Genomic DNA, 24,575 nt, shown 5'->3' on the forward strand with positions numbered 1-24,575 from the left:
AAACTATAGTTTGTTTACAAGAAATTTGTGGATTGGTTGACAAATGAGTTTTAATGACTCCAACCTAAGTGTATGTAAACTTCCGACTTCAACTGTATAGTAATATTAAATTATCTTTCCATTAAAAAAACTGTATCAGATTTCCAGTCATTCCAATAACTGTTATACCCCTTGATCTTCAAGAATAGGACTTGGAAATATGGAAGTATAGATTAGCCAAATTGTTTTACCTGAGCATTACCCCAAAACTAAGGACTTAATAGCCAGCCCTACTCTGTTATGATTTTGTTGTCATGGAGGACTGATTGGGCTCATTGATTCAAGTTGAAAAATAAATGCTGCACTCATGGAATGGCATGCTTTGAGCACTACTGAAAAGTGCAATTTATATGTGAAAAATGTATTCCATCTGCTGCATTTGCTATAGGCCTATTGTTTACCTTTTTGTTGGTGACACTTTGATAATATGCAGCTGTTTAAAGGGCAAATCCACAGAGGAAATAATAACAAAACGGTTGCCCCGCCTCTGTTTTTGTAAAAAGCTAAGGGATGAGCCAGGAGAAATGTAACCACTTTCCGATTAACAGACAGAGCTATCGATCCAAGGACTGACCATCCATGAAATAAAAATTATTGTTTTAACCATGCTTTGAGGCTATACAGTGTTTGTTTACATTTCCATTGTTTACAAACATTAGAGGAAAAACAAGCTGATATTTTGGATTCTCATGGAGTGTGACAGTTGAACTAAGCTCATGAGGCATTTATAAGTTCTATTGTTCAAGAATCAATTGACATACAGTACCAGTAAAATGTTTGAACACACACATACACATACAAATCAAAATATGTTATATTTGAGATTCTTCAAAGTAGCCACCCTTTGCCTTGATGGTAGCTTTGCACACTCTTAGCATTCGGTCAGCCAGCTTCACCTGGAATGCTTTTCCAACCGTCTTGAAGGCGTTCCCACATATGCTGAGCACTTGTTGACTGCTTATCCTTCACTCTGCGGTCCAACTCATCACAAACCATCTCAATTGGGTTGAGATCGGGTGATTGTGGAGACCAGATCATCTGATGCAGCACTCCATAACTCTCCTTCTTGGTCAAATAGCCCTTACACAGCCTGGAGGTGTGTTGGGTCATTGTCCTGTTGAAAAACAAATGATAGTCCCACTAAGCACAAACCAGATGGGATGGCGTATTGTTGCAGAATGCTGTGGTAGCCATGCTTGTTAACTTCTTACGGCTGAAATCCCGTTAACGGAAGCCTTAGGAAGTGCAAAATGACCCCACAGACACTGTATACTGGATAGGCAATCACTTGAAAAACTACAAACCTCAGATTTCCACACTTCCTGGTTGGATTTTTTTCTCAGGTTTTTGCCTGCCATATGAGTTGTGTTATACTCACAGACATCATTCAAACAGTTTTAGAAACTTCAGTGTTTTCTATCCAAGTCTACTAATAATATGCATATCTTAGCTTCTGGACCTGGGTAGCAGGCAGTTTACTCTGGGCACCTTCTTCATCCAAGCTACTCAATACAGCCACCCATCCATAAGAAGTTAAGTGTGCCTTGAATTTGAAATAAATCACTGAAAGCACCCCCACACCATCACATCTCCTCGTCCATGCTTCACGGTGGGAACCACACATGTGGAGATCATCTGTTCACCTACTCTACGTCTCACAAAGACACGTCAGTTGTTCTGACTCATCAGACCAAAGGACAGATTTCCACCGGTCTAATGGCCATTGCTCATGTTTCTTGGCTCAAGCAAGGCTCTTCTTCTTGTTGGTGTTCTTTGGTAGTGGTTTCTTTGCAGCAATTTGACCATGAAGGCCTGATTCACGCAGTCTCCTCTGAACAGTTGATGTTGAGATGGGTCTGTTACTTGAACTCTGAAGCATTTATTTGGGCTGCAATCTGAGGTGCAGTTAACTCTAATGAATCTATCCTCTGCAGCAGAGGTAACTCTGGGTCTTCCTTTCCTATGGAGGTCCTCATGAGAGCCAGTTTCATCATAGCGCTTGATAGTTTTTGCAACTGCACTTGAAGAATCTTTCAAAGTTGTTATAATTCTCAGGATTGACTGACTTTCATGTCTTAAAGTAATGATGGACTGAGTTGTTCTTGCCATAATATGGACTTAGCCCTATTTGGTATAACACCATCTTCTGTATTCTACCCCTACCTTGTCACGTCACAACATAAGTGATTGGCTCAAACGCATTAAGAAGGAATGAAATTCCGCAAATTAACCTCTTGGGGCTAGGTGGGACGCTAGCGTGCCACCTGTGGTGCACTCCATCAACAGCAGGTGCATTTCAAGAGCGGCAAATTTGAATCCAAATAAATGTCAAAATTCAAATTTTTCAAAAATACAACTATGTTACACCATTTGAAAGATAAACATCTCCTTAATCTAACCACGTTTTACGATTTCAAAAAGGTTTTACGGCGAAAGCATAAATTTAGAGTATGTTAGGACAGTACATTTACAAGAGTTGTGTGTAATGTTTTGTCAAGTCAAAGACAGGGTCACCAAAACCATAAAACCAGCTAAAATGATACACTAACCTTTTACAATCTCCATCAGATGACACTCCTAGGACATTATGTTAGACAATGCATGCATTTTTAGTTCTATCAAGTTCATATTTATATACAAAAACAGCGTTTTACTATGGCATTGATGTTGAGGAAATCGTTTCCCTCCAATAACCGGCAGTCAAGTCAGCGTCACAAATTAAATAATTAAAATTAGAAAACATTGGTAAAATATTATATTGTCATTTAAAGAATTATAGATTTACATCTTTTGAACGCAATCAACTTGCCAGATTTAAAAATAACCTTACTGGGAAATCACACTTTGCAATAATCTGAGCACTGTGCCCAGAAAAATACGCGTTGCGATACAGACTAGACGTCATGTTGGGGAGATCTAAAATCGAAAATACTATGTAAATAATCCATTACCTTTGATTCTCTTCATCAGATGTCACTTCCAGGTATCACAGGTCCATAACGAATGTAGTTTTGTTCAAAAAAGCTCATCATTTATGTCCAAAAATCTCCGTCTCGTTAGCACATGATGTAAGCCAGCCGGACTTCTCGTCATGAACGAGGGGAAAAAATATATTTCCGTTCGTTCAAACATGTCAAACGTTGTATAGCATAAATCATTAGGGCCTTTTTTAACCAGAACATGAATAATATTCAAGGTGGACGAATGCATAGCCTTTTATAACGTATTGGAACGAGGGTACCCAACATGAAGTAGCGCGCCAGGTGTCTAATGGGACATCACCGTTCCATGGCTCTTGTTCGGTCAGATCTCCCTCCAGAAGACTCAAAACACTTTGTAAAGGCTGGTGACATCTAGTGGAAGCAATAGGAAGTGCCAAAATATTCCTAAACCCCTGTGTTTTTCAATGGGATAGGTTTAAAATCAATACAACACATCAGGTATCCACTTCCTGTCAGAAAATGTCTCAGGGTTTTGCCTGCCAAATGAGTTCTGTTATACTCACAGACACCATTCAAACAGTTTTGGAAACTTTAGAGTGTTTTCTATCCATATATAATAAGTATATGCATATTCTAGTTACTGGGTAGGATTAGTAACCAGATTAAATCGGGTACATTTTTTTTATCCAGACGTGCAAATGCTGCCCCCTAGACCCAACAGGTTAAGGCATAAGGCACACCTGTCAATTGAAATGCATTCCAGGTGACTGCCTCATGAAGCTGGTTGAGAGAATGTCAAGAATGTGCAAAGCTGTCAGAGGCAAAGGGTGGCTACTTTGAAGAATCTAAAAAAATGCAATATATTTTGATTTGTTTAACACTTATTTGGTTACTACTTGATTCCATATGTGTTATGTCATAGTTTTGATGTCTTAACTATTATTCTACAACGTAGAAAATTGTAAAAATAAAGAAACCCTGGAATGAGTAGTGCTGTGTGTATGTATAAGTTATAAGTCCAATAATGGATGTAGCAACTACAGATTTCCCCTTTAAGTATATCAAGTGTGCAGGTTTGAGTGTGTGTTCATTAGGCCTACAGATTTATATTTTTTATCAGAATGAATTAGATTGAGCAATAAAAGTCTCACTTTTATTCCATAGGTTGGGACCCACACTATGCAGCTATTTCAAGAGTGCATTTTTCACTGGCTGTCCATTAGTTTCAAATACAATGATTGTCAGCTTAAACTTCTTGAATTCAACCATTTATTGGGTTCAAATACACATTTAGATTTGAGAACAGCCATCCACAGCAACCACAATCTTTAAGGTGCAAATAGCTAAATGAGAGAGCAGCAGTGTGATTCACATCAATGCGCGATGTAAACTCAGCAAAAGAATAAATGTCGTATCACTGTCAACTGCGTTTATTTTCAGCAAACTTAACATGTGTAAATATTAGTATGAACATAAGATTCAGCAACTGAGACATAAACTGAACACGTTCGACAGACATGTGACTAACAGAAATGGAATAATGTGTCCCTGAACAAAGGGAGAGGGTCAAAATCAAAAGTAACAGTCAGTATCTGGTGTGGCCACCAGCTGCATTAAGTACTGCAGTGTATCTCCTCCTCATGGACTGCACCAGGTTTGCCAGTTATTGCTGTGAGATGTTACCCCACTCTTCCACCAAGGCACCTGCAAGTTCCCAGACATTTCTGGGGGGAATGGCCCTAGCCCTCACCCTCCGATCCAACAGGTCCCAAACGTGCTCAATAGGTTTGAGATACGGGCTCTTGCTGGCCATGGCAGAACACTGACATTTCTGTCTTGCAGGAAATCAAGCACAGAACGAGCAGTATAGCTGGTGGAATTGTCATGCTGGAGGGTCATGTCAGGATGAGTCTGCAGGAAGGGTACCACATGAGGGAGGAGGATGTCTTCCCTGTAACGAACAGCGTTGAGATTGCCTGCTATGACAACAAGCTCAGTCCGATGATGCTGTGACCCTCCACCTCCAAATCGATCCCGCTCCAGAGTACAGGCCTCGGTGTATCGGTCATTCCTTCAATGATAGACACAAATCCAACCATCACCCCTGGTGAGACAACCGTGACTTGTCAGTGAAACACACTTTTTGCCAGTCCTGTCTGGTCCAGCGACAGTGGGTTTGTGCCCATCGGCGATGTTGTTACCGGTGATGTCTGGTGAGGACCTGCCTTACAACAGGTCTACAAGTCCTCAGTCCAGCCTCTCTCAGCCTATTGCGGACAGTCTGAGCACTGATGGAGGGATTGTGGGTTCCTGATGTAACTTGGGCAGTTGTTGTTGCCATCCTATACCTGTCCCGCAGGTCTGATGTTCGGATGTACTGATCCTGTGCCGGTTATGTTCTTGCATGTGGTCTCCTGCTGCGAGGACGATCAGCTGTCCATCCTGTCTCCCTTTAGCGCGGTCTTAGGCGTCTCACAGTACGGACATTGCAATTTATTGCCCTGGCCACATCTGTAGTCCACATGCCTCCTTGCAGCATGCCTAAGGCACGTTCATGCAGATGAGCAGGGACCCTGGGCATCTTTCTATTGGTGTTTTTCAGAGTCAGTAGAAAGGCCTCTTCAGTGTCCTAAGTTTTTTTTCATAACTGTGACCTAAATTGCCTACCATCTGTCAGCTGTTAGTGTCTTATCGACCGTTCCACAGGTACATGTTCATTAATTGTTTGTTTCATTGAACAAGCATGGGAAACAGTGTTTAAACCCTTTACAATGAAGATCTGTGAAGTTATTTGGATTTTTACGAATTTTCTTTGAAAGACAGGGTCCTGAAAAATGGGCGTTTCTTTTTTTTGCCGAGTTTAGATATGAATAATAAATGATATCCGTATCGCCGTAGACGACACCACTGCTGTCGTCCTTACTGCCAAGCGTTCATTAAAGTTGGATAATCTTTGGATGTCGACAGCAGTCGCACTATTGGAAGACCCAGCTTGGACTGTAGCCTACAAAAGCCTATTCCTGCTTTTTTCCCCCGCGATCATCAAACATATTTGGTGTGTCATCATAGTTTTCTCTGACTTGTGGTCAGACTCGCTCAGGTGGAACAAAGTTAAACGTGCATCTTTTTTCAATGCTGATTTGAATGTCATTGAGGGAACAGGGAAGTGTTCCTCATTTTGTTCCCCTGCAAACATCCTTTCTGAATTTAAAAGTAATCCTTCAAGTAATCATCTCGTTTTTCAAAAGTATCTATAATCGGATTACATGTAATCCGTTGCTCCCCAACCCTGTCTGAGGTACAGTATCAAGTCAGCTCAAGTCAAATGCTGCCTCATAACATTTATAACCCGGTCTTAAAGTCATCAATCGCTGTCAACAGCCTATGAAAGCAGCGATACGATAAAGGCAACAAATGGATGCATATATAGCCTTTCATACTTGTTCTGTTCTCCATCATCGTTGCATCAGGCGTTTCCCTTGTTGCTACTAATGCCATCTACTTTAGCACTTAGAGCTGAGAGGCATTTGAAGCAACATTAACGGCTATCGGCAGCTGTTAACTGCACCGAAACGCAGGCACAAATAATGCTGTCATATTTTCCAATCTCTTCACAAGTGCTGCGAAATATGGGAAGGTATAGTGGAAATGATTGGCGGCTGCCGGGTGGGCTAGTCCCTTGGGCTATTGGGGAAACATGGCAGGTCATTTGCCTTGGCTGTTTGGGTGATAAATGTGCCCTCCACTGCTGCTCTGGGCTGGATATGCAAAGTATAAGAAGCTTATTCACTGTAGTGTTGAGAAAGTAGCAGATAGAAATGTAATGACTAGAGCTGACCTAATTTCCCTTTCCTATATGGCAGAGAATCGTGTCTGGTTCTAGATAAAGGGTATGCATTTGGATGTCCCGGAATATTTTAATTGTAAGCCCCTGGTTTCTCTGTACCAGCTCTCCCTCTTCTATAGACGTACATAGATGGGATCCCTCTTCTCTCCTTTTTACTCCTCTTCCTCCATACCTTCTGCATTCCTGTCACTCACCGTTCCTCCTCTCATCCCCCCCACCTCTCCTTATCTGTTTTCCTCATTTGTGGGCACGTTTCTTTCTTTCAAATGTGTGTCTCGCTCTTCTTTTGTCTTGTTTCTTTCTCTGTCGCCATTCTCCAATGAAACACACACACTGACACTTGTTTACACTAGGCTCAACATTATTAATTACCCAGTGTTTGGCGTTGAAAGAATGGCTGAAAGCAATACTAATGAATTTGTCTCTCTTTGTGTCCTTTTCTTTTGTCAACTGCTCAACCCTCCCTCCCTCCCCTCCTTTTCCCGCCGTCTGACTCACAATGGCCGTTGTTACTCATTCTGCGGTCTGGCCTGCCTGCCACTTGGGACAGTGCAAACCAGTGGAGCGGTGTGGGCCAAACTAGTGCCAATGCATCTGTAGCATCACAGCTGGTTCAGAGAAACTTTGCCTGTTAGCTCCCAGAGCTAATGCCTTGATTTTAGCTCAGCAGTATTGTAAAATGTAGACGGCCAGGGTTCAAACCGAGTTGATCGAACATGCACATAATTTGTCCGGTTCAAGTTTTTGTTGGACGTTGGAAAGATGAAGTGCTCTTACAAACAAGTATTGTTTGAAAGTTTCATAAACCTTGTCTGCCCACTAGTTCATAAAGTCAGTTGGCCCTCTGATGCACAAACTGCTCTCCTCTTATCACAATCTTACACTTTCTGCCTCACTGGTTACCTCTAAAAGGTATGTCTAGCTTGTCTCACCTCCCTTCTGTCTCGTTCACTCTCTTTCCCGCCCATGTTCTGTCTCGCTCTTTAAAACAAATGTTCCTCTACCCCCCTCCTCCCTCAGTTTAGGCTACCTCTCCCCCCCTCTCTCCCTCTCTCTCTCTCTCTCATCCCCTCTATAGCAGGGCATTGGAGCGTGCAGCGCTGTGCGACGCGCTTGACTGGGAATATGTGCTGATGAGTAGTGGAAAGGCAGGAAACTGCCTGAGCTCATAGGCCTCCGTCTGTTTCTCCTCCCACTGAGCTCCATTTCTCTCCCTCCATCCCTCTCTATCTGAATATTCAGTTGCTCCAAACAGAGCCCCAAAGCTACATGCCTAACTAGCTTGGTGAAAGTTTTTATTCAGATGAGCATTCGCTCATAATAGACTGCACACACCCTCAGTCATATGGCATACACAGTCTTCATGGAGAGAGAGAGAGGGCTGTCTGTGGTCGTGGCACCTATCTACAACGACATTAAAATTACACAACACGTTGAGTCATAGCTTAAGAAGAAAGGCTGCATTTACTCAGGCAGCCCAATTGTGTTTATTATTGCCACTTATTGGTTCATGTGACCAATCAGATCCAGGTTTTTCCCCAATAATTGGGTGAAAGATCAAAATAGGGCTGCCTGTGTAAATGCGTCCATAAAAACACGGTAATGCGAACCCGTTGTGAATGCAGACAGATAATACGTGCTGTCAGTGCTGGGCAGGGTCGTTTTGCTGTTCTAATCAGAGTGTGTGATCTTAGCTCACTGTGATCTGGTGGATGAGCTAATGGGGAGGAGACTATGGTTTGGCAATATTAAGATTTTCTCTCTCTCAATGTCGGATGATCTGGGCCTCCGGTGTGTAAACAAAGACGACCGTTGTATAATTTCTCTCTGTTCTGATATGAATATTACTTGCATTTTTGTGCACGCTGGCTGGCTTCCTCCCGCCGCGCTACTTCATGATCAAACTATTCATTTTAAATTCCGTTGTTTTTTGAATAACCTAAAAACATGATAGGCTTAAGGTAATAAGGAGGGGTAGAACAAACCGTAGCAAGATAGAACATCTAGTAGTAGTTTGAACACACCTTAGAGTTGAGCAAAGCTTCGTCAAAAACAGATGGATGCGTCGCTCCTTGCCGTTGTGAACGGCTAAAAGCAAAATCCTACTAATTACAATAACCTATCAAAAGCGTTAAGACAAATGACAGTTATGAGGAGTATTTCCAAAATAGGCTATTCTAAAAAAAAAGTTGCCGCTTTCACATGTGAAAGTCTGACTATGGGCGATTCTCTATCACAGCTTTATTTTGAATGGAATATTACAGGCAACGGGAAGTCAAATGGAGCAAACAATATCTAGATGGAATAATCGAATGAGAAGTCAAAAGTAACTCACAGCTGCGCAAAGTTTATGAAAGAAATATGTAGAGTAGTCCTATTTCCTTAGTCTATTATTAGCCATGTATAGAACCTACCTACATAGCAGGTTTTACGGTAGGAAAATGAACATTCTTACTGGCAGCATTTACCAGACATTTAGGAAATGTACGGGTGTTGTGCTGAAAATCTATCCCCGGTGTCAGAATCTCCCCCCCCCCCCCCCCTTCGCGGGACCGTGTACGCACTCAATTCTTCATTGCTGCGACTTGCTTGCTAGTTGAGATTTCTGATCACGTTAGGCTGCGTTTCATTGTATTTTTTATGGTGGCTTGATCGCGGGGTAGGCACTAGTAATGTCTGCAGTTTTCGGTTTGGCTTTTTGTTTCAAGTGTATTGGTCTATAAATAAATCTCTTTGCCAAAATTGGTCATCTCGCCCACGTCTTATTCGACTTGTAGTTGTTCTGAATTGTTTATTGCTTGCTTACATTTTACTCCCTCCTCTGTTTAATATAACACGCATACATTAATTATTCATTTCGGTTGCCTATCCTGACGTGAAGTTGGTTCTGTATAAAATATTTGACTCTAGCCACAAATGAAGGAAATTAGAAGGGGAAAGATTTGCTTCCCTGAACTTCAAACCCACATGCTAGAATAAATGCCTACGTGCACTTGTCCTCAGCCGACAGGACTAGTGTAACCGATGTGAAATGGCTAGTTAGTTAGCGGTGGTGCGCGCTAATAGCATTTCAATCAGTGACGTCACTCGCTCTGAGACCTGAAGTAGTTGTTCCCCTTGCATTGCAAGGGCCGCGGCTTTTGTGGCGCGATGGGTAACGATGCTTCGTGGGGTGTCAGTTGTTGATGTGTGCAAGGGTCCCTGGTTCGAGCCCAGGTTGGGGCGAAGAGAGGGACGGAACCTACACTGTTAGGCAAGTGGTTTTGCTTTTCGTTACTAGTGTATGTTTTCTACTACCCCCCCATAGTAGAAAAGTTCACCTGTTCTATTGGTCAACTTGTCGTTCTGTGCGAGAAATTAATAGCCTATTCCAAACAGACTCTGGGACAGTTTTGGGACGTTCATACAACGCACATTCATACAACCAGTAGGCCTACGGTACATCCCAAAAACCTTATCGGCTTAATTGTTTTTCACTGGTTAACTGAAACCCTGCTACATAGAAGCCTGGGCCTGAGAGAGGAAGATTAATCATTGAATAATTAACCAGTTCTGGGGACAGCCCATCACACAACACATGACGCACAGCCGTGATTGTCTGTCTTGCACATCGGCGCACGCACCTCGTTCATGGCACAACTCCAACAGAGAGAAATAGGCTACTAAAAAAAGATTGGTCACGATTCCTCACATCCCTCCCGTAGCATTTTTATATTTTATTTTCAAACTTGTTTTTTCCCCCCAACATTTTTTTTTTTTGGGGGGGGGTTGGCTAGTAGGGGCCGAAACCATCATATATCACAATGTTTTATGGGTACTTATTCACGATAGTACAAAGGTTGACATCGCCCAACGCTAAACTAGGCAAACTGTTTTGTTCAGTCAGTGAATAGTCATTTAGGACTATTTGCTTTTCTCGCATGGACTAGCCCGGTTATACTTTTTCTTCATTTCTTATGACGATCGTCTCCATGTTTGTGTGCACATGTTTCAAGTATCATTCCTGATGCTGGAGATATGAAGTCTGGACCAAACTATTGGTTTGTGAACAACAATATTATTATTATTATTTAAAAAAAATGTAAACCCCCAAGTCCTCAGCTCTTCCTCAGTTCTAGACCAACTTCAACACGTTGTCTAGACCTTCTCTATCTCTACTGGTGATATCAGGCTTTCCCTCATTTGCTGAAATATTTGTCAATAGCCTATTATTGTTGAAAAAAATACAGACCTATTCCAATACAAGCGAGCCATTAATCTCACCCCTCGATACAGTAACCATTTGGCCAGTGGAAAACGCAGCTATCAACGCAGGCCGTGCTCTTAAAAATATCAAGTCAAAGGAAGGAAACATTTACGACCGAATAAAAGACAGCAGTGATTCCTTTTAATGTCGTTCCCCCTTGGAGTGACTATTTTCCTCCTGTCCTAGTGGGATTTAAAATGGCTATGGCCGCCTTTACGACAGTCCGTGTTTGGGAGCAGTCAGGAGCGACAGCGTGTCTCGTGGAGCGCGAGCCTTCGCGTTGAGAGCCCTGGGTGTCGAAGTCAGTGGAGCTCATATATGGACATGATGAGAAAATATAATAGGAGGGTGAATCAAGACACTGGTATCTTCTCACGGCACTTCATGAGTGGGAGGCTGCGTTCCATTACAATCGAACAACTGTTATGGAGGAATTCGATGGAGTTCACTTCAGGGGAAGCACCATGTGAGGTCGAAACTGGTATGTTTAGTTTGTGACTAATGTAATAACTCGCTGACTTGCGTGCAGTGTTGTTGTTCCCGTAAGATAAATGCTAACCAACACAAACATACAAAAGACTGGCACATTCAAACAGTGGCAACAAGTTCCAGAGTTCATGCTGAGGCGTCAGGAACCCAGAGCTGGCACTCACTGCAGCTGTTGAGGCGGAAATACTGCTGAATGAGTGGTCGCATAAAACCTGCTCACATGTAAAATACCCATGCATAGATCACACACAAGTACTATGAGATGAAATAAACCCTCGTAGTTTGTTCAGAATATCTGACTGCTCCCGGGTCATTCCTTCCTTCCTTGACAAATCCTTGGTGAAGGTGGGGTGGAGAGAATCGGTGGGGGAGAGGGAAATGAGCTGCGGAAGAGAGATACAGACAGGGGGGAAAGCGGGAGAAAGACGGGAGGTAGAAGAGAATGTATGAGTGAGATGGATAGACAGGATAGAGGTAGAGGGTGAGAGAGAAATGAACAGAGCAGGTAAGGGTTGAGAGAAGTGAACCGAGGGGAGGCTTAATGATGCTTCACACTAGGGCTGTGTTCAATCATTCAGTGTCCAGTCACTGGAAAAAAACTTAGTTGGCCTTCTTCACGGGTTAAAAATCTTTGAGTGGTATTCATTTGTCCAGTTGGGTGACATCATCGGAAACATTCCAAAGTTGAATTTGGTGTCCCACAAGGTTCTGTGCTTGGACCCATATTATTTTCTTTAAACGCGATTTTGATTTGTGCCTCCCTTGTGGCGCAGCGGTTTAAGGCACTGCATCGCATTGCTAGAGGCGTCACTACAGACCCGAGTTCGAACCCAGGCTGTGTCGCAGCTTGCCGCGACCAGTAGGCCCATGAAGTGGCGCACAATTGGTCCAGCGTCGTCCGGGTTTGGGGAGGGTTTGGCCGGTCGGGATGTCCTTGTCCCATCGCGCTCTAGCGCCTCCTTGTGGCGGGCCAGGCAAGTGCATGCACATTGGTGCGGCTGGCTACCGGGTTAAGCGAGCAGTGTGTCAAGAAGCAGCGCTGCTTGGCGGGGTCGTGTTTTGGAGGATGCATAGTAGTTGCAGCGATGGGACAAGACTTTAACTAACAATTTGGATATCACGAAATTGGGAAGAAAAAGGGGTAAAAAGTAACCCCCCCCAACAACAAAAACATTTGGCCAGAGCCGTGTTCCAGAGGATTCAATTGTCAGAACATTTGAAGGTGGAAATGTCTTGTAGAGAACTGAGACGGTACCCGATTCTACATGTTGACAGACAAGCATGTATGTTCCATATGTAGATTGTTATGTGAATATCCTGTAAGGTTACACCGCACTGAATGTGACCTAGGGTGAGGCTGTTAGGGGCGGGGCGAGTGCAACACCTGTCGTGCACTGCTTGCATTCCTATCGGCAACGCCTCATAACGTTTCAACGCTCTGAATGTAACCCCAGTCTATCTCTAACTCTGTCCCCGATTTTAAGAGGTTTCTGTAGGGTAGCGGAGTTGGGGTGGGGCAGTGTACACTACCTCCCCTTCACCCCCCCTTCCTCTGTCCCAGAGGCAGGACAGCGACAACTGGAGCCTTTGATGCCGAGAGAGCCAGCCTTTATACATATGCGCACACACACACACACACACACACACACACACACACACACACACACACACTGGTGTGCTCAAAGTCCCGTCTGTCACAACATAATCCTGTTTACCTCTTAAACACAAGTGTGCATTTCAAGGTGTGGGTGGAGGATGTAAAGGAGGCTCCTAGTGTGTCAGCTGTCACCCACTTGTAGAACCAACACTCGTCCCCCAATCAAGCACACACAACACTTACCTTCATGCAACACTGCCCCTCGAGGAATAACACCTCAGTTTGTAATAATGTAGTTCCTATCGTCATCCTCTAGTCTAGGTATATTCTAAATCATGTTCTGGTTTAGCTCTGGGAGACCAGCTGAGTAGACTGGAGTTGCACAAAATCGAGTCGGTTTTGCAATTTGCACTTTCATCCCCTGATCTGGGTTCAGCTTCTTGACGGTTAACGTCTTAAAAAAAAAACTTGCTCTAGACCTTACTTTGGCAGAGCATCTGCGGAGGGAATGGCACAACGCTTGCCCTCAACTACAGAGATTTACATTGGCATTAAAATCACTCCCGAGTTCCTTTTATCACCCTCAGCCTTGCCAGTCAGCTCTTCTCCTTGCAAAGTTTGCCCTACAAAACATATCCTCCACCGTTAATATTAAATCACAGATCTGATATACTGACACCGAGTAGACATTCACTGCCGTTCAATGACTTGAATTGTAAAACCTTCTTTTTTTTTTACGATGCATTTTTGATTAAAAGACGTTACGACGATTCACTGGCGGGAATCTCGTCTGTGACTTAATTACCTCAAGTACCTGAAATACAACCCCCTTTCCTCAACTCATCACCCAACTCTAAGTAGTCACTCGATGGAGGTGTGTTTTCTCCTTATTGCCCAGGGGAGTAGTATATTTCATATGCGTACGTCCATTTGCCGATTTGTGCTTCCGGCCGTGGTTGAGATTTAACCCACGGAAGGGGAGATTAAGTAGGGGGTTGGGGTTTGTTCTCCTTCCCCCCGTTCCCCCTCTACCCACTCAGAGAACCCCGAAGGCAAATCCCTTAGCGTGTTGTCTTAAGGCTCAGACACACTAATAGAGTTTGCTGGCCGAGAGAACTTGGCACCTCTGAGCGTAATTTGCGCACCGATTTTACATGTAGAACCGCTTGGGGGAAGAAAAAAAAATGGCGTCAGTCAGACTGCAGCGGGTGGTCCCTAAAACCTAGATACATATGTGCAAGCCTTTAGAGTGCCTGGTAAAGATAAGAGCTTGAGAGACTTGCCCACTCAATCTATATGAGTGTCTTTGTGTGCTAGGCTAGTGTTTTGTGTGTGTGTGTGTGTATATATATATATGAGTGAGAGGGGCATATGCATGTTATATCTGTGGTTATATAGCCTAGTATTCAGACTACGGCTATTAGTGGGGTGCGAGCAGGTACGTGCGTGAGTGTCGTGAACCATTACTTCTCCACCTTCCTGTGTCTTGGTCTGTGTCTTGGTCTCTGTCTTGGTCTCTCTCGGTCTGTCTCTGTCTTGGTCTCTCTCGGTCTGTCTCTGTCTCTGTGTCTGTCTCTCTCTGTGTCTGTCTCGGTCTGTCGTCCCCCTACCCCCACTCCAATCTTCCTGCTGCAGCATCCGTCCGGCGACGCTTGGTTTTCCTACAATCAAATGTATGATATTTTTTTTATTTTTTATTATTATTATTTTTTTTACATCAGCAGTTGTCACAAAGTGCTTATGCAGATACTCAGCCTAAAACCCCCAGAGAGCAAGCAATGCAGTTACAGAAGCACCGCCGGCCCACGTGACCCAAGTAACAAAATGCAGCGAGGAGAGAATTTGCTTGAGCTTTACGTGTGGAGTCAGATGCGTGGGCTTTTTCTGCTCTCCCCCGCTAGCGGCGAGTGCTATAATTGATATGCCACCGGCAATAAATCAGCCGGCCGCTGGTGCCAAGCTGGGGGCCATTATCTGAACGCACAGGTATAGCGTCGAGGAGCTGTATGGCTGCCTGGCTACTTTGCATAGGCGCGAGAGAGCATGTAGAGCTAAGAGAGTGAGAGTGGATTTATGAATTCTGTTTGGTTTAGTCCCCTGCCCCCCTCTTCAAATTCTTCTGGGGGTCATACACACACACACACACACACACACACACACACACACGTACCAGTCTGTATAATTTCCTCAGATCCCCCTCCGCCGCTAAGCCCAAACACTGTTAACCCAAATAAACAAATTGAAAACCAATCAATCACTGTACTGTTTTTGCCTTTTCTATATTACTTGATTGTGATAACAGTGCAGGCCTAGATGTCACTCTAGGTTCTCAACCAACGGGTTAAAAAAAGCGAGACTCGCAAAAGTCCCAAATGATTGACGCGTTTCCCTGATCTTCCCCCCAAATATGGTGCTCAGCCTTGTTCTACAGCCTTTTCATTTCGACATGGCAGAGGAAATTGAAACTGAAGAGGTGAGAAAGGAAGAGGGGGAAAATTGAAAAACGACAGAGGAAATCTGTACGAACCTGGAAGTGCTGGCAGATTCTTTATCGGGGAGAGATTGTGACAATTTCCTCATCTGTCAAGCCATTCCATCAAGACCCAGGGGAGTTGAGTGTAATACATTTGTTTTGTCCATTATCAACTTGCTCTCTCCTCTCCCATCTCACGCTAACTCAGGGATGGGGCCATAGGCTTCAGCCAGGCATGCTTTTTTTTTCAGCCAACCCCTAGAATTAGCTCTTATAGAATTAGCCTTTGAGTGAGAAGCCATTTTAAAAAAAAAATATATGTATCTTTTTTGCAATAGCATGCGTTGGACACGGACGGTCTACCGTGGTAGCGTTTCCCTTATTACTCGGGTAGATTACGACCAGCTAGGGACCCAGGCACGTGCCACTCACGCTCTGTTACGTCAAGTCATGTCGGCTGAAGATGAAGAGGACTTACTGTAGAGACGACCTTTTTACAGGTCTCCTCTTTTTTTTCTCTCCCTCTCGTTCGTTCACGGGAATGACAAACGAAAATGAGCTCGCCGCCACGCTTTAAATTGACATCTGCTCTCGGTGCAAGAAATTATATATTTTTTTATAGGATGACTTCTCACTTTATTGCGCCTGCTTATGTTGGAGAGGCTTCGACATACAGGCAGAGGAGTTTTATTAGTAGATGCATAACCGTATGGCGGCGTGTGCATTTATTGAACCTAGGTTTTCTCTGTTGGCGGAAGCTATAGGATTTCCCACGTCCTTATTTAAATGCAGGTGGCGCCGCGATTTGAAATGCCAGCGCGTTTCTCATCTGTTGTGGCCCCTCGTCCAGATGTTCTCCTTTTTAAAAATTCTTGCTTTTTCTTTCTATCTCCTCTCTCTCTCCCTCTCTCTCTCCCTCTCCCTCTCTCTCTCCCTCTCCCTCCCCCCCTCTCTCGCGCCCCCCCTCTCTCGCGCCCCCCCTCTCTCGCTCTCTTTCCCCCTTTCTCTCGCGCTCTCTTTCCCCCTTTCTCTCGCGCTCTCTTTCCCCCTTTCTCTCGCGCTCTCTTTCCCCCTTTCTCTCGCTCTCTTTCGCTCTCTCTCCACAGCATATTCATCTTGTCCAGGCTTTCATTTGTGGAAATTGGATGACACAAACTCCCCTGAACCTCGCTGCTACCAGAGCTATGGTTTGCAATTCCACCGGCTAGCTTTTAGGGTTGTCTGATTGTGTGCATTTTTCCGAACCAAAACACTTCCCCCTAAATCTCCCTCCAATGTACACGCATGGACACACACATACACACAGTCATTTGTTAACTGACCGTACTACCTCCATGTGTTCTTGGGGACTAATTGACACACAGGCCAACCCCTCAAATCACTCCCCGAGGAAAACCGAAGATAAGGGAAGGAAGAATTGACTTATTATTCCTTCCCTCTTTCTCTTCCATTTTAGATTTTCTCTATATCTCATGTTTTTGTTCCTCCCTCCCTCACGGCTCTTCGTCCCTCCCGCCATCGTCTCTCTCGTCTTTCCCAATTCGGTTCGGTCATAAAATAACCCTCTGCCGACACTTTCATAGTCTATGTGAAATTAAGCCGGGCCTCTGAGAGTTGCCGCACACATTTTGCGTAATCAGCATTTACAGGAAAACTAATGTCCCGGTATCGCCGGAACATGATTGGTCTGTCAAGCAGCGCTGAGATGGGCCAACTCAAACTCTCTGCTATCATTGGCACTAGAAGTCACCCACAAGGGGAAAAAAAGTCGATCCATTACTTCCACCTCCCCGTCAATCAATCCCCCATCCCTCCTCTCCCATCAATCCCCCTACCCTCCTCTCCCATCAATCCCCCATCCCTCCTCTCCCATCAATCCCCCATCCCTCCTCTCCCATCAATCCCCCCATCCCTCCCCCCATCCCTCCTCTCCCATCAATCCCCCCATCCCTCCTCTCCCATCAATCCCCCCATCCCTCCTCTCCCATCAATCCCCCCCATCCCTCCTCTCCCATCAATCCCCCCATCCCTCCTCTCCCATCAATCCCCCCATCCCTCCTCTCCCATCAATCCCTCCTCTCCCATCAATCCCCCCATCCCTCCTCTCCCATCAATCCCCCATCCCTCCTCTCCCATCAATCCCCCATCCCTCCTCTCCAACCAACCAATCTCCCCCATCCCTCCCATCAATTCCCCCATCCCTCCCATCAATCCCCCATCCCTCCCATCAATCCCCCCATCCCTCCCATCAATCCCCCCATCCCTCCCATCAATCCCCCATCCCTCCCATCAATCCCCCCATCCCTCCTCTCCCATCAATCCCTCCATCCCTCCTCTCCCATCAATCCCTCCATCCCTCCTCTCCCATCAATCCCTCCATCCCTCCTCTCCCATCAATCCCTCCTCTCCAATCAATCCCCCATCCCTCCTCTCCCATCAATCCCCCATCCCTCCTCTCCCATCAATCCCCCTATCCCTCCTCTCCCATCAATCCCTCCTCTCCAATCAATCCCCCCATCCCTCCTCTCCAATCAATCCCCCCATCCCTCCTCTCCAATCAATCCCCCCATCCCTCCTCTCCAATCAATCCCCCCATCCCTCCTCTCCAATCAATCCCTCCTCTCCCATCAATCCCCCCATCCCTCCTCTCCCATCATGGGCCCGGGAACGTTGGCTCAGACAATTAGAAGTTCCTTTGGTTTGGATGGGAAGCAGATCTTTAGGGGCTCCTGAGTGGCGCAGCGGTCTAAGGCACTGGTTTGATTCCAGGCTGTATCACAACTGGCCGTGATTGGGAGTCCCATAGGGCTGCGCACAACTTGCCCAGCATCATCCGGGTTTGGCCGGGGTAGGACGTCGTTGTAAATAACAATTTGTTCTTAACTGACTTGCCTAGTTAAATGAAGGTTAAATAAATAAAAATATATTTTTTGCATTTAACTGCTGGGTGTGGATGACTGGGTTGGGTTGGCGAGATAGCGAGAGAAGCTTTGGCTGGAGTGGAAATGGGAATTGTATTGTTGGAACCGCAACAACAATGACAACAACAACAGCAATTAATCTCTCTGAGACGTGTGCAGTATACTTTTGTCTCGTCTCGATCCATCTCATTCTTTAATTTCCCTTTTTTTTCTAGCTTGCATTGTTCTCTACATTCCCGATGGAGCATAATGACCATGAATCATAATTTTTACTCAACCTCCCTCAGGGTAGCAAACATGTTTTGGCCATCAGAGAGCTGCGGATCTGCCACAGAGTAACTGAGAACCATACCTTGGTGCTATTGACAGAATAAGGGCCTAATTAGGAGAAGAGGGGGATGCTGGGTAGTTTGCTGATACTGCATGCAACGGGGAGGCCTGGGAGGGAGCAGACCTGGATACAAATTGTGTGGCGTCAATAGAAGTGTGCCACCTCTGGGGATTTTCTCAGCAGACCTTCTCCAAACCCCTGACTATACTGTTGAACATGTGAAATATTAACATGCTCGATGTTGTGTGTCTCTTAATTCATCGCAGTGTGACTCGCGTTATTGTACCGTGCGTTGTGTAATACCCCTGAAGCTCTCGCTAGCTATCACCCTTCATAATTGAATCAAGTCACGGATATGCCCTACAGGCCTGAGTTTGTCATTTATTCATCTGGGGTGGTTGAATGTCGTCTTGACTTTTGTCTAAACTTGGCAGTGTATCTCGTGTGCTTTCAGGTTCCCCGGCTGATGCATAATCAATAGGTAATGTTCCATCGCCTCTCATAATGTGTTTTTTTTTGTTGCCTTGCAGGGCTCCTACCAATGCCGCTGTGGATGATGCTCTGGATGACAGCTCCGAACGCAGAGAAAAGGACACCGGATCAATAGGAGCTTTCCCCCCCTTCCCTCGGCCAATCCATTCTCCTTCCAGGGGAATATAGCTAAACACAAACAGAGCCGGACTAGGTGCTGGAGTGAACCCACCTCCCCCATCCCTTCCCCCAGCCTTGCCTCCCGCAAGTCCCAGATATGTGGCCCATACAGAGGTCACTCGCTGCCCCTCGTCTGGGGAACCTGCTCCTTCTTGGGGTACTGGTCCTCTTGGTAGGCCCATCCCAAACAGGAGGCCAACCCCAGGCCTTCAAAACCTTCTACCCGGACGATTGGGGACTGACACACCTAGCCATCCACAACAAGACGGGCGAGGTCTACGTCGGCTCGGTCAACTGGATCTTCAAGCTCTCCAGCAACCTCACCAAGCTGCGGAGCCACATGACGGGCCCTGTGGTGGACAATGAGAAGTGCTACCCCCCGCCCAGCGTCCAGTCCTGCCCCCACGACCTGGCCCAGACCAGCAATGTCAACAAGCTGCTGCTCATTGACTACGCCCAGAACCGGCTCATCGCCTGCGGGAGCACCTCCCAGGGCATCTGCCAGTTTTTAAGGCTGGACGACCTGTTCAAGCTGGGCGAGCCGCACCACCGCAAGGAGCACTACCTGTCCAGCGTGGCCGAGTCCGGCACCATGTCCGGGGTCATCATCACCTCCCCGCATGGCCCCGCCAGCAAGCTCTTCATCGGCACGCCCATCGACGGCAAGTCTGAGTACTTCCCCACGCTCTCCAGCCGCAAGCTGATGGCCAATGAGGAGAACGCCGACATGTTCAGCTTCGTCTACCAGGACGAGTTTGTCTCCTCGCAGCTAAAGATCCCTTCGGACACTCTCAGCAAATTCCCCGCCTTCGACATCTATTACATCTACAGCTTCAGCAGCGAGCAGTTTGTCTACTACCTGACCATGCAGCTGGACACTCAGCTCACCTCGCCAGATGCCTCCGGCGAACAGTTCTTCACCTCCAAGATCGTCCGTCTCTGCGTGGATGACCCTAAGTTCTACTCGTACGTAGAGTTCCCCATTGGCTGCACCAAGGATGGTGTGGAGTACCGCCTCATCCAGGACGCTTACCTCAGCCGGCCCGGGAAGCAGTTGGCCGACTCTTTAAGCATTTCCGAAGATGAGGACATCCTGTTCACGGTCTTCTCCCAAGGCCAGAAAAACCGGGCCAAACCACCCAAGGAGTCGGCCCTGTGCCTGTTCACGCTGCGCCGCATCAAGGAGAAGATCAAGGAACGCATCCAGTCCTGCTACAGGGGAGAGGGAAGGCTGTCGCTGCCCTGGTTGCTCAACAAGGAGCTGGCCTGCATCAACTCGGTGAGTCCTGCGACCCTCGTAACGCCACTCATCTCGATCTGATTCTCTGATTCAATTCACTGCCCTTCAATTCTGATATGTCAGATATGTCACTCACATTAAATTCACTTTGATTCTTATTATTCACCATGCTCTTTTCAGAGAGCATTGAACAAAAGGCCTAAGCTCTGTAATGGCTGACCTTGTGGTCTCACTGGAGATCTGTCAAACTTGAGGAGACCGTAGTTACAACCACCCTGCAATTATCAGGGTTTTGCTTCAGACAGTGGTGATGAATACATGGGTCTTCCTCAACACGCCTCTGCCATGATGCTGGCATTTAGCTTTAGTCCCCTTCCACCACTTCTCCCTGGGGCCATCTGTAGACCAGTCGTAATTAGAGAGGAAGTGCTGAAGCGTCGTGACTCTGAGCCTGGTTCTCACTCTCTTCCTGGAACCACTGAGTGCTTTGATTTAGTCCAACAGAGATATCATTAGCCCAGTCCCCAGGATTTGTGAAATGTCACTCAAATGACACACACACACACATTCATTGAGAGAGGGTTGATCGCATGATGTCTGCAGTACTAGGCCCCTCGGGGAAGACAGAGGCTTGGCTGGGTTTCTCCTACTGATCTACGGTGCATGGCCGCACATGCTTTAGAGAGCACACACCCCGCACCAGGCTGAGATAAACGAAATACACAGGCCTCAGTCCACATCTCTGTCGCTCTCCGTCGCCCTCTTTTGCCTCCCTTCTCTCTCCCCATCTCCCTTCTCTTATCCCTTCTCTTCCTTCTTGTCTCTTCCCAACAGTCATCCCGCTTTCTCTCCCTCGCCATGTTCTTTCTCTCCCTCCCCATTCTTTCTCGCTCGGACTCCCCCTCCATTTATCCATCTGCAGTCGACTTCTACTTATTTCCTTTGTCGCTCGCTCACTCACTTACTCAGCCTGTTAGCTGGCGTTCTCAACCTCTCGCTCTCGCTCTCTCTTTCATTCTTTCCCTCTTTTTTGTGCTCTCCCCCCCCTTTCTTAGTCTCTACCACTCTAATGATTAGTTCTTTGATATAGCATTCTTATTAAACAGCGGCATGGCCCAGCTTAGTGACAGGTGCTACATGCTAATGAAGGCCCTTCTACAGCTGTACGTCGTACACATAATGGACTACGAATGAGTACAGCAGGAGCAACAGCAGGTTACTCTTTATTACAGTTCATTACCAAGAGTGCACAGGTGCTTGAAAGAAAGGGATGTAGAGATTGGGAAAGGAGGCTGCCGAAAAGCCTGGTCGAGTTGCTCCGTCTGTCGTTTCTAAACATTGAGAGCGGAGAAAAAAAAAGAGGGATTTGTGAATGGCCCAGTTGAGGCACTCAGGGGGGTCACCTCGCTCCTCCTCAGCTACAGTCGATTTCCTGTCGTCGTGTTGGGCCTTTCTTTCTCAACTCTTCTCCCCGTGAGTGTTAATTTGTTTACAGACATATTCAATCAATCCTTATCCCAGTCTGCTGTCCCCACATGCTTCAAGAGGGCCACCGTTGTTCCTGTTCCCAAGAAAGCGAAGGTAACTGAGCTAAATGACTACCGCCCTGTAGCACTCAATTCCGTCATCATGAAGTGCTTTGAGAGACTAGTCAAGGACCATATCACCTCCACCCTACCTGACACCCTAGACCCACTCCAATTTGCTTACCGCTACAATAGGTCCACAGACGACGCAATCGCCATCACACTGCCCTAACCCATCTGGACAAGAGGAATACCTATGTAAGAATGCTGTTCATCGATTACAGCTCAGCATTTAACACCATAGTACCCTGCAAACTCGTCATTAAGCTCGAGACCCTGGATCTCGACCCCGCCCTGTGCAACTGGGTACTGGGCTTCCCGACGGGCCGCCCCCAGGTGGTGAGGGTAGGTAACATCATCTCCACCCCGCTGATCCTCAACACTGGGTCCCCACAACGGTGCGTTCTCAGTTCTCTACTGTACTCCCTGTTCACCCACGACTGCGTGGCCATGCACGCCTCCAACTCAATCATCAAGTTTGCAGACGACGCTACAGTGGTAGGCTTGATTACCAACAACGACGAGACGGCCTACAGGGAGGAGGTGAGGGCCCTCGGAGTGTGGTGTCAGGAAAACAACCTCTCACGCAAAGTCAACAAAACAAAGGAGATGATCGTGGACTTCAGGAAACAGCAGAGGGAGCGGCCCCCTATCTACATTGACAGGACAGTAGTGGAGAGTTTTAAGTTCCTCGGCGTACACATCACGGACAAACTGAAATGGTCCACCCACACAGACAGCGTGGTGAAGAAGGCGCAGCAGCGCCTCTTCAACCTCAGGAGGCTGAAGAAATTCGGCTTGTCACCAAAAACACTCACAAACTTTTACAGATGCACAATCGAGAGCATCCTGTCGGGCTGTCACCGCCTCCTACGGCAGCTGCTCCGCCCACAAACGCAAGGCTCTCCAGAAGGTAGTGCGGTCTGCACAACGCATCACCGGGGGCAAACTACCTGCCCTCCAGGACACCTACACCACCCGATGTCACAGGAAGGCAAAAAAGATCATCAAGGACAACAACCACCTGAGCCACTGCCTGTTCACCCCGCTATCATCCAGAAGGCGAGGTCAGTTCAGGTGCATCAAGCTGGGCCCGAGAGACTGAAAAACAGCTTCTATCTCAAGGCCATCAGACTGTTAAACAGTCATCACTAACATTGAGTGGCTGCTGCCAACATACAGACTCAACTCCACCCACTTTAATAATTGGTCAAATTGATGTAATCAATTTATCACTAGCCACTTTATATTATATGTTTACTTACCCTACATTACTCATCTCTTATGTATATACTGTACGCTCTAGCATCTACTGCATCTTGCCATCTGATGTAATTAAATGTATCACTAGCCACTTTAAACAATGACACTTTATATAATGTTTTCATACCCTACATTACTCATCTCATATGTATATACTGTACTCTATACCATCTACTGCATCTTGCCTATGCCGTTCGGCCATCACTCATTTATATATTTTATGTACATATTCGTATTCATTCCTTTACACTTGTGTGTATAAGGTAGTTGTTGTGAAATTGTTAGGTTATATTACTTGTTAGATATTACTTCATGGTCGGAACTAGAAGAACAAGCATTTCGCTACACTTGCGTTAACACCTGCTAACCATGTGTATGTGACAAATACATTTGATTTGACCATTTTGGAAATGGGCAATGGTTCTCCGTGTGCAAATGTGTCCTCACAAATAGCGTTTACACAGGAGAACTATTATCCAAAGCCTGTTTCCATGTGATATTCTCTCAAGTAACACCCCACAATCTGCTTAGTCAGCCAGTCGGTCACAAACCATTCCACACTGACTCATTCTGGATTCCCGCTTTTGAAGCCCACTCGTTGCCACAGCTCCCCAGCCCTGGTGGGAACGGTGATGTAAGGGCTGCTGTGTTCAGCCGATTGGATGGCCCTTGATCCCGTGGTGACGCCAGGTCAGGCTTGAGGACTCATTGAGTATAAGTAATCGTGTAAGCACAGGTCTTGGAACAGTGTTCCCCTCCCCCACTCGCTTAACCTTAGCCTTTGAAAACTGACCTTAGATCAGTGTCTGGGGATGATTTCGGCCCGTTGCTCCGTGAGGGTGTAGATGAGGTCAGCAGTTGACCCTGGTGTAGAGCGGCTGGGAGGCGAGGCGGATGGAGGCAGGCCATTGGCCAGCTGAAGGGTGCAACCTATCATGATGAATTGTCTC

General features: G+C 46.2%; 1 protein-coding gene across 3 annotated transcripts in view; it reads left to right on the forward strand.

The window, feature by feature from the left end:
• The window catches only part of LOC106565213 (plexin-A1), a 256,630-nt gene that overhangs the window by 22,124 nt on the left and 209,931 nt on the right, over positions 1-24,575 (forward strand). For all 3 annotated transcript variants that reach the window (XM_014132076.3, XM_014132080.3, XM_014132077.3), the window contains exon 2: positions 19,416-20,815. In XM_014132076.3, the coding sequence (XP_013987551.1) occupies positions 19,634-20,815 (1,182 nt within the window). In that variant the 5' untranslated portion in view covers positions 19,416-19,633. The remainder of the gene's footprint in view (positions 1-19,415; positions 20,816-24,575) is intronic.

The sequence above is a fragment of the Salmo salar genome, chromosome 12 (assembly GCF_965601325.2).
Source record: "Salmo salar chromosome 12, fSalSal1, whole genome shotgun sequence".
Taxonomy (NCBI): domain Eukaryota; kingdom Metazoa; phylum Chordata; class Actinopteri; order Salmoniformes; family Salmonidae; genus Salmo; species Salmo salar.